The sequence below is a fragment of the Chiloscyllium punctatum genome, chromosome 3, assembly GCF_047496795.1.
Source record: "Chiloscyllium punctatum isolate Juve2018m chromosome 3, sChiPun1.3, whole genome shotgun sequence".
NCBI classification, from domain to species: Eukaryota; Metazoa; Chordata; class Chondrichthyes; order Orectolobiformes; family Hemiscylliidae; genus Chiloscyllium; species Chiloscyllium punctatum.
The window spans coordinates 836,725-848,599 of NC_092741.1; the positions used below are offsets into that span (position 1 = coordinate 836,725).

General features: G+C 45.3%; 1 protein-coding gene across 1 annotated transcript in view; it reads left to right on the forward strand.

Annotated features, from left to right (window-relative positions):
* LOC140453733 (dynein axonemal heavy chain 6-like) overlaps positions 1 to 4,337 on the forward strand; it is a 74,277-nt gene extending 69,940 nt beyond the window's left edge. Inside the window, exons 9-10 of the mRNA XM_072548696.1 lie at positions 2,671 to 2,871; positions 3,521 to 4,337. Coding sequence (XP_072404797.1) covers positions 2,671 to 2,871; positions 3,521 to 3,718 — 399 coding nt within the window. The 3' untranslated portion in view covers positions 3,719 to 4,337. The remainder of the gene's footprint in view (positions 1 to 2,670; positions 2,872 to 3,520) is intronic.
* The last annotated feature ends 7,538 nt before the right edge of the window (positions 4,338 to 11,875 follow it).

The window sequence follows — 11,875 nt, forward strand, 5'->3', positions numbered from 1 at the left end:
AGGGATCGGGGTTACTGGGCAGGGTGAGTGTGTTTACCCAGGGCAGGGGTCAGGGGTTACAGGATTAGTGGTGCTGGAAGAGCACAGCAGTTCAGGCAGCATCCAACGAGCAGCGAAATCGACGTTTTGGGCAAAAGCCCTTCATCAGGAATAAAGGCAGTGAGCCTGAAGCGTGGAGAGATAAGCTAGAGGAGGGTGGGGGTGGGGAGAGAGTAACATAGAGTACAATGGGTGAGTGGGGGAGGGGATGAAGGTGATAGGTCAAGGAGGAGAGGGTGGAGTGGATAGGTGGAAAAGGAGATAGGCAGGTAGGACAAGTCCGGACAAGTCATGGAGACAGTAACTGAGCTGGAAGTTTAGAACTAGGGTGAGGTGGGAGAAGGGGAAATGAGGAAACTGTTGAAGTCCACATTGATGCCCTGGGGTTGAAGTGTTCCAAGGTGGAAGATGAGGCGTTCTTCCTCCAGGCGTCTGGTGGTGAGGGAGCGGCGGTGAAGGAGGCCCAGGACCTCCATGTCCTCGGCAGAGTGGAAGGGGGAGTTGAAATGTTGGGCCATGGGGCTGTTTGGTTGATTGGTGCGGGTGTCTCAGAGATGTTCCCTAAAGCGCTCTGCTAGGAGACGCCCAGTCTCCCCAATGTAGAGGAGACCGCATCGGGAGCAATGGATACAATAAATGATATTAGTGGATGTGCAAGTAAAACTTTGATGGATGTGGAAGGCTCCTTTAGGGCCTTGGATAGAGGTGAGGGAGGAGGTGTGGGCGCAGGTTTTACAGTTCCTGCGGTGGCAGGGGAAAGTGCCAGAATGGGAGGGTGGGTCGTAGGGGGGTGTGGACCTGACCAGGTAGTCACGGAGGGAACGGTCTTTGCGGAAGGCGGAGAGGGGTGGGGAGGGAAATATATCCCTGGTGGTGGGGTCTTTTTGGAGGTGGCGGAAATGTCGGCGGATGATTTGGTTGGTGCGAAGGTTAGTAGGGTGGAAGGTGAGCACTAGGGGCGTTCTGTCCTTGTTATGGTTGGAGGGGTGGGGTCTGAGGGCAGAGGTGCGGGATGTAGACGAGATGCGTTGGAGGGCATCTTTAACCACGTGGGAAAGGAAATTGCGGTCTCTAAAGAAGGAGGCCATCTGGTGTGTTCTGTGGTGGAACTGGTCCTCCTGGGAGCAGATACGGCGGAGGCGGAGAAATTGGGAATACGGGATGGCATTTTTGCAAGAGGTAGGGTGGGAAGAGGTGTAATCCAGGTAGCTGTGGGAGTCGGTGGGTTTGTAAAAAATGTCAGTGTTGAGTCGGTCATCATTAATGGAGATGGAGAGGTCCAGGAAGGGGAGGGAGGTGTCAGAGATGGTCCAGGTAAATTTAAGGTCAGGGTGGAATGTGTTGGTGAAGTTGATGAATTGCTCCACCTCCTCGCGGGAGCACGAGGTGGCGCCAGTGCAGTCATCAATGTAACGGAGGAAGAACTGTTCTACATAGCCAACAAAGAGACAGGCATAGCTGGGGTCCAGACAACCTTTGCATCAACCAAATCATCCGCCGATATTTCTGCCACCTCCAAAAAGACCCCACCACCAGGGATATATTTCCCTCCCCACCCCTTTCCACCTTCCGCAAAGACCGTTCCCTCCGTGACTACCTGGTCAGGTCCACACCCCCCTACTACCCACCCTCCCATTCTGGCACTTTCCCCTGACACCGCAGGAACTGTAAAACCTGCGCCCACACCTCCTCCCTCACCTCTATCCAAGGCCCTAAAGGAGCCTTCCACATCCATCAAAGTTTTACTTGCACATCCACTCATATCATTTATTGTATCCTTTGCTCCCGATGCGGTCTCCTCTACATTGGGGAGACTGGGCACCTCCTAGCAGAGCGCTTTAGGGAACATCTCCGGGACACCCGCACCGATCAACCACACTGCCCCGTGGCCCAACATTTCAACTCCCCCTCCCACTCTGCCGAGGACATGGAGGTCCTGGGCCTCCTTCACCGCCGCTCCCTCACCACCAGACGCCTGGAGGAAGAATGCCTCATCTTCCGCCTCGGAACACTTCAACCCCAGGGCATCAATGTGGACTTCAACAGTTTCCTCATTTCCCCTTCTCCCACCTCACCCTAGTTCTAAACTTCCAGCTCAGTTACTGTCTCCATGACTTGTCCGGACTTGTCCGACCTGCCTATCTCCTTTTCCACCTATCCACTCCACCCTCTCCTCCCTGACCTATCACCTTCATCTCCTCCCCCACTCACCCATTGTACTCTATGTTACTCTCTCCCCACCCCCACCCTCCTCTAGCTTATCTCTCCATGCTTCAGGCTCACTGCCTTTATTCCTGATGAAGGGCTTTTGCCCGAAACGTTGATTTCGCTGCTTGTTGGATGCTGCCTGAACTGCTGTGCTCTTCCAGCACCACTAATCCAGTATTTGGTTTTCAGCATCTGCAGTCATTGTTTTTACCCCGTCAGGGGTTACAGGGCAAGGTAAGGGCATTTACCCAGGTTGGGGGTCAGGGGTTACTGGGCAGGGTAAGGGCGTTTACCCAGAGTAGGGGTCAGGGGTTACTGGGCAGGGTAAGGGCGTTTACCCAGAGTAGGGGTCAGGGGTTACTGGGAAGAGTAATGGGGCCCTCGCACTGCTGTCTGATTCCCTTTGATGTGGTTTTGTCACAGCACCCTGACCCTGACCCTGACCCTGACCCTGACCCTGAACGTGCCCGTACCCACCACCCTGCCCCCCCTGACAATGGGGCTTTCCTTTTGGGCCTGTATTTGGATGGCGCCTGCTGGGACCATGAGAACCAGGTGCTGCAGGATTCCAGTGTGGGTCAGCGATATTCGGAAATGCCGGAGATTCTCTTCCTCCCCGTCCAGGTGAGGGCCATCCTTCCCTTTGGGTCAATCTCCATTGTTTATCGTGTACCAAGAGGGCCTCAGGACAGACCCAACACAGAGCCCCTCGGAGGGGGGTCCCACAGAGGGGGAGTCTGAGGGGGGTCCCTCGGAGGGGAGTCTGAGGGGAGTCCCTCACAGGGGAGTCTCTGGGGAGTCCCTCGGAGGGGAGTCTCTGGGGAGTCCCTCAGAGGGGAGTCTGAGGGGAGTCCCTCGGAGGGGAGTCCCTTGGAGGGTTTGGAGGAGGCTCCCTCAGAGGGTTTGGAGGAGGCTCCCTCGGAGGGTTTGGAGGAGGCTCCCTCGGAGGGTTTGGAGGAGGCTCCCTCGGAGGGTTTGGAGGAGGCTCCCTCGGAGGGTTTGGAGGAGGCTCCCTCGGAGAGTTTGGAGGAGGCTCCCTCGGAGAGTTTGGAGGAGGCTCCCTCAGAGGGTTTGGAGGAGCCTCCCTCGGAGGGTTTGGAGGAGGCTCCCTCGGAGGGTTTGGAGGAGGCTCCCTCGGAGGGTTTGGAGGAGGCTCCCTCGGAGGGTTTGGAGGAGGCTCCCTCGGAGGGTTTGGAGGGGTGAAGTATAACAATGTGTTGATGAAGGTTCCATGACCCTGAGTGTGGGCTGATCGCAGTTTGTCTGATTTCAGGTTGACCGGATGTCGGCAGAGCTCCCTGGGAAGAGGGTTTACGAGTGCCCCTTGTATCGGACCTCCCAACGGGCAGGAACACTCACATCCACCGGACATTCCACCAACTTCGTCATTCCCGTCAATCTGCCCACACATGTTGCTGCCAGTTACTGGGTCACCCGGGGAGTAGCACTGTTGTGCCAACTGGACGACTGACACCACGGCACCTTCCTGTAGTACAGGAGTTCACAATCCAACCTCAACTCCCTCTCCTGCCCACTTTACCACTCTCCCCATCCCCACGTTCCATTATGACCCTCTCATTTATTCCCGTTTTCTCACCAGAACCAAGCCCTGGACATATCAGATTCCAATCCCATTTACTCATCCCAATTCAATCTGGGATTTCAACACTTCACGCACAGTTTCCTAATCTCAGCACAATCCCAGAACCCCAGTGATGCCCAGTTTCCCAACCCAATGCTAACTCGGAATTTGATTCCGAGTTTCCTAGTCTCAGCCCTATCCCAGAGTCCCAATATTCCACCCCCGTTGATAATCAGGAATCTGGGATAACGCAGACATTCAGAAACCAACATGGCACTCACAGAGAGAACGGGCTGTCTGCAGAGATGGGACTGGCATTGGCTGCAAGAACACGATGTGTAAAGGGAGCTGGACGTGTGATACTCAGACAAATGGGTTCAATCTTTCTCCGGACCCAAGATCGAGCCAGTGCCAGGAGCTCTCAACGTGGGGTCACAGAGGTCAATATATTACCAAGAGTTGGGCAGCGTTCAAACGGATTCAATAAATTACAGTGATTTCTCAATTCTGCCTGACTCACTTTCAAGTTTGTTTCCCACACCTCATTCGGAATGGCATCCTGTCCAAAAACAGCAGGACAATCAGGAAAGGGCTGTAATCCCAGAGACAGTCAGTCTGACACTGCTAACAGAGACATTACACAGATTGTCAGTCTGATGGTGATAACAGAGACATTACACAGATTGTCAGTCTGATGGTGATAACAGAGACATTACACAGATTGTCAGTCTGATGGTGATAACAGAGACATTACACAGATTGTCAGTCTGAGTGTGATAACAGAGACATTACACAGATTGTCAGTCTGAGAGGGATAACACAGACATTACACAGATTGTCAGTCTGATGGTGATAACAGAGACATTACACAGATTGTCAGTCTGATGGTGATAACAGAGACATTACACAGATTGTCAGTCTGAGAGTGATAACAGAGACATTACACAGATTGTCAGTCTGATGGTGATAACAGAGACATTACACAGATTGTCAGTCTGATGCTGATAACAGAGACATTACACAGATTGTCAGTCTGATGGTGATAACAGAGACATTACACAGATTGTCAGTCTGAGAGTGATAACAGAGACATTACACAGATTGTCAGTCTGAGAGTGATAACAGAGACATTACACAGATTGTCAGTCTGATGGTGATAACAGAGACATTACACAGATTGTCAGTCTGAGAGTGATAACAGAGACATTACACAGATTGTCAGTCTGATGGTGATAACAGAGACATTACACAGATTGTCAGTCTGATGGTGATAACAGAGACATTACACAGATTGTCAGTCTGAGAGTGATAACAGAGACATTACACAGATTGTCAGTCTGAGAGTGATAACAGAGACATTACACAGATTGTCAGTCTGAGAGTGATAACAGAGACATTACACAGATTGTCAGTCTGAGAGTGATAACAGAGACATTACACAGATTGTCAGTCTGATGGTGATAACAGAGTCATTACACAGATTGTCAGTCTGATGGTGATAACAGAGACATTACACAGATTGTCAGTCTGAGAGGGATAACAGAGACATTACACAGATTGTCAGTCTGATGGTGATAACAGAGACATTACACAGATTGTCAGTCTGAGAGTGATAACAGAGACATTACACAGATTGTCAGTCTGATGGTGATAACACAGACATTACACAGATTGTCAGTCTGATGGTGATAACAGAGACATTACACAGATTGTCAGTCTGATGGTGATAATAGAGATATTACACAGATTGTCAGTCTGATGGTGATAACAGAGACATTACACAGATTGTCGGTCTGATGGTGATAACAGAGACATTACACAGATGGTCAGTCTGATGGTGATAACAGAGACATTACACAGATTGTCGGTCTGATGGTGATAACAGAGACATTACACAGATGGTCAGTCTGATGGTGATAACAGAGACATTACACAGATTGTCAGTCTGAGAGTGATAACAGAGACATTACACAGATTGTCAGTCTGAGAGTGATAACAGAGACATTACACAGATTGTCAGTCTGATGGTGATAACAGAGACATTACACAGATTGTCAGTCTGATGGTGATAACAGAGACATTACACAGATTGTCAGTCTGATGGTGATAACAGAGACATTACACAGATTGTCAGTCTGAGAGTGATAACAGAGACATTACACAGATTGTCAGTCTGAGAGTGATAACAGAGACATTACACAGATTGTCAGTCTGATGGTGATAATAGAGATATTACACAGATTGTCAGTCTGAGAGTGATAACAGAGACATTACACAGATTGTCAGTCTGATGGTGATAACAGAGACATTACACAGATTGTCAGTCTGATGGTGATAACAGAGACATTACACAGATTGTCAGTCTGATGGTGATAACAGAGACATTACACAGATTGTCAGTCTGAGAGTGATAACAGAGACATTACACAGATTGTCAGTCTGAGAGTGATAACAGAGACATTACACAGATTGTCAGTCTGATGGTGATAACAGAGACATTACACAGATTGTCAGTCTGATGGTGATAACAGAGACATTACACAGATTGTCAGTCTGATGGTGATAACAGAGACATTACACAGATTGTCAGTCTGATGGTGATAACAGAGACATTACACAGATTGTCAGTCTGATGGTGATAACAGAGACATTACACAGATTGTCAGTCTGAGAGTGATAACAGAGACATTACACAGATTGTCAGTCTGATGGTGATAACAGAGACATTACACAGATTGTCAGTCTGATGGTGATAACAGAGACATTACACAGATTGTCAGTCTGAGAGTGATAACAGAGACATTACACAGATTGTCAGTCTGAGAGTGATAACAGAGACATTACACAGATTGTCAGTCTGATGGTGATAACAGAGACATTACACAGATTGTCAGTCTGATGGTGATAACAGAGACATTACACAGATTGTCAGTCTGATGGTGATAACAGAGACATTACACAGATTGTCAGTCTGAGAGTGATAACAGAGACATTACACAGATTGTCAGTCTGATGGTGATAACAGAGACATTACACAGATTGTCAGTCTGATGGTTATAACAGAGACATTACACAGATTGTCAGTCTGAGAGTGATAACAGGGACATTACACAGATTGTCAGTCTGATGGTGATAACAGAGACATTACACAGATTGTCAGTCTGATGGTGATAACAGAGACATTACACAGATTGTCAGTCTGATGGTGATAACAGAGACATTACACAGATTGTCAGTCTGATGGTGATAACAGAGACATTACACAGATTGTCAGTCTGAGAGTGATAACAGAGACATTACACAGATTGTCAGTCTGATGGTGATAACAGAGACATTACACAGATTGTCAGTCTGAGAGTGATAACAGAGACATTACACAGATTGTCAGTCTGAGAGGGATAACAGAGACATTACACAGATTGTCTGTCTGAGAGTGATAACAGAGACATTACACAGATTGTCAGTCTGAGAGTGATAACAGAGACATTACACAGATTGTCAGTCTGATGGTGATAACAGAGACATTACACAGATTGTCAGTCTGAGAGTGATAACAGAGACATTACACAGATTGTCAGTCTGATGGTGATAACAGAGACATTACACAGATTGTCAGTCTGATGGTGATAACAGAGACATTACACAGATTGTCAGTCTGAGAGTGATAACAGAGACATTACACAGATTGTCAGTCTGATGGTGATAACAGAGACATTACACAGATTGTCAGTCTGATGGTGATAACAGAGACATTACACAGATTGTCAGTCTGATGGTGATAACAGAGACATTACACAGATTGTCAGTCTGATGGTGATAACAGAGACATTACACAGATTGTCAGTCTGATGGTGATAACAGTGACATTACACAGATTGTCAGTCTGATGGTGATAACAGTGACATTACACAGATTGTCAGTCTGAGAGTGATAACAGAGACATTACACAGATTGTCAGTCTGAGAGGGATAACAGAGACATTACACAGATTGTCAGTCTGATGGTGATAACAGAGACATTACACAGATTGTCAGTCTGATGGTGATAACAGAGACATTACACAGATTGTCAGTCTGATGGTGATAACAGAGACATTACACAGATTGTCAGTCTGAGAGTGATAACAGAGACATTACACAGATTGTCAGTCTGAGAGGGATAACAGAGACATTACACAGATTGTCAGTCTGATGGTGATAACAGAGACATTACACAGATTGTCAGTCTGATGGTGATAACAGAGACATTACACAGATTGTCAGTCTGAGAGTGATAACAGAGACATTACACAGATTGTCAGTCTGAGAGTGATAACAGAGACATTACACAGATTGTCAGTCTGATGGTGATAACAGAGACATTACACAGATTGTCAGTCTGATGGTGATAACAGAGACATTACACAGATTGTCAGTCTGAGAGTGATAACAGAGACATTACACAGATTGTCAGTCTGATGGTGATAACAGAGACATTACACAGATTGTCAGTCTGAGAGTGATAACAGAGTCATTACACAGATTGTCAGTCTGAGAGGGATAACAGAGACATTACACAGATTGTCAGTCTGAGAGTGATAACAGAGACATTACACAGATTGTCAGTCTGATGGTGATAACAGAGACATTACACAGATTGTCAGTCTGAGAGTGATAACAGAGACATTACACAGATTGTCAGTCTGATGGTGATAACAGAGACATTACACAGATTGTCAGTCTGATGGTGATAACAGAGACATTACACAGATTGTCGGTCTGATGGTGATAACAGAGACATTACACAGATTGTCAGTCTGATGGTGATAACAGAGACATTACACAGATTGTCAGTCTGAGAGTGATAACAGAGACATTACACAGATTGTCAGTCTGATGGTGATAACAGAGACATTACACAGATTGTCGGTCTGATGGTGATAACAGAGACATTACACAGATTGTCAGTCTGAGTGTGATAACAGAGACATTACACAGATTGTCAGTCTGAGAGTGATAACAGAGACATTACACAGATTGTCAGTCTGAGTGTGATAACAGAGACATTACACAGATTGTCAGTCTGAGAGTGATAACAGAGACATTACACAGATTGTCAGTCTGATGGTGATAACAGAGACATTACACAGATTGTCAGTCTGATGGTGATAACAGAGACATTACACAGATTGTCAGTCTGAGAGTGATAACAGAGACATTACACAGATTGTCAGTCTGATGCTGATAACAGTGACATTACACAGATTGTCAGTCTGATGGTGATAACAGAGACATTACACAGATTGTCAGTCTGATGGTGATAACAGAGACATTACACAGATTGTCAGTCTGATGGTGATAACAGAGACATTACACAGATTGTCAGTCTGAGAGTGATAACAGAGACATTACACAGATTGTCAGTCTGATGGTGATAACAGAGACATTACACAGATTGTCAGTCTGATGGTGATAACAGAGACATTACACAGATTGTCAGTCTGAGAGTGATAACAGAGACATTACACAGATTGTCAGTCTGATGGTGATAACAGAGACATTACACAGATTGTCAGTCTGATGGTGATAACAGAGACATTACACAGATTGTCAGTCTGATGGTGATAACAGAGACATTACACAGATTGTCAGTCTGATGGTGATAACAGAGACATTACACAGATTGTCAGTCTGATGGTGATAACAGAGACATTACACAGATTGTCAGTCTGATGCTGATAAAAGAGACATTACACAGATTGTCAGTCTGAGAGTGATAACAGAGACATTACACAGATTGTCAGTCTGATGGTGATAACAGAGACATTACACAGATTGTCAGTCTGATGGTGATAACAGAGACATTACACAGATTGTCAGTCTGAGAGTGATAACAGAGACATTACACAGATTGTCAGTCTGAGAGTGATAACAGAGACATTACACAGATTGTCAGTCTGATGCTGATAACAGAGACATTACACAGATTGTCAGTCTGAGAGTGATAACAGAGACATTACACAGATTGTCAGTCTGATGGTGATAACAGAGACATTACACAGATTGTCAGTCTGATGGTGATAACAGAGACATTACACAGATTGTCAGTCTGATGGTGATAACAGAGACATTACACAGATTGTCAGTCTGATGGTGATAACAGAGACATTACACAGATTGTCAGTCTGATGGTGATAACAGAGACATTACACAGATTGTCAGTCTGATGGTGATAACAGAGACATTACACAGATTGTCAGTCTGAGAGTGATAACAGAGACATTACACAGATTGTCAGTCTGATGGTGATAACAGAGACATTACACAGATTGTCAGTCTGATGGTGATAACAGAGACATTACACAGATTGTCAGTCTGATGGTGATAACAGAGACATTACACAGATTGTCAGTCTGAGAGTGATAACAGAGACATTACACAGATTGTCAGTCTGATGGTGATAACAGAGACATTACACAGATTGTCAGTCTGATGGTGATAACAGAGACATTACACAGATTGTCAGTCTGAGAGTGATAACAGAGACATTACACAGATTGTCAGTCTGAGAGTGATAACAGAGACATTACACAGATTGTCAGTCTGAGAGTGATAACAGAGACATTACACAGATTGTCAGTCTGAGAGTGATAACAGAGACATTACACAGATTGTCAGTCTGATGGTGATAACAGAGACATTACACAGATTGTCAGTCTGATGGTGATAACAGAGACATTACACAGATTGTCAGTCTGATGGTGATAACAGAGACATTACACAGATTGTCAGTCTGAGAGGGATAACAGAGACATTACACAGATTGTCAGTCTGATGGTGATAACAGAGACATTACACAGATTGTCAGTCTGATGGTGATAACAGAGACATTACACAGATTGTCAGTCTGAGAGTGATAACAGAGACATTACACAGATTGTCAGTCTGATGGTGATAACAGAGACATTACACAGATTGTCAGTCTGATGGTGATAACAGAGACATTACACAGATTGTCAGTCTGATGGTGATAACAGAGACATTACACAGATTGTCAGTCTGAGAGGGATAACAGAGACATTACACAGATTGTCAGTCTGATGGTGATAACAGAGACATTACACAGATTGTCAGTCTGAGAGTGATAACGGAGACATTACACAGATTGTCGGTCTGAGAGTGATAACAGAGACATTACACAGATTGTCAGTCTGAGAGTGATAACAGAGACATTACACAGATTGTCAGTCTGATGGTGATAACAGAGACATTACACAGATTGTCAGTCTGATGGTGATAACAGAGACATTACACAGATTGTCAGTCTGATGGTGATAACAGAGACATTACACAGATTGTCAGTCTGATGGTGATAACAGAGACATTACACAGATTGTCAGTCTGATGGTGATAACAGAGACATTACACAGATTGTCAGTCTGAGAGTGATAACAGAGACATTACACAGATTGTCAGTCTGATGGTGATAATAGAGACATTACACAGATTGTCAGTCTGATGGTGATAATAGAGACATTACACAGATTGTCAGTCTGATGGTGATAATAGAGACATTACACAGATTGTCAGTCTGATGGTGATAATAGAGACATTACACAGATTGTCAGTCTGATGGTGATAATAGAGATATTACACAGATTGTCAGTCTGATGGTGATAACAGAGATATTACACAGATTGTCAGTCTGATGGTGATAACAGTGACATTACACAGATTGTCAGTCTGATGGTGATAACAGAGACATTACACAGATTGTCAGTCTGATGGTGATAACAGAGACATTACACAGATTGTCAGTCTGAGAGTGATAACAGAGACATTACACAGATTGTCAGTCTGATGGTGATAACAGAGACATTACACAGATTGTCAGTCTGAGAGTGATAACAGAGACATTACACAGATTGTCAGTCTGAGAGTGATAACAGAGACATTACACAGATTGTCAGTCTGAGAGTGATAACAGAGACATTACACAGATTGTCAGTCTGATGGTGATAACAGAGACATTACACAGATTGTCAGTCTGAGAGTGATAACAGAGACA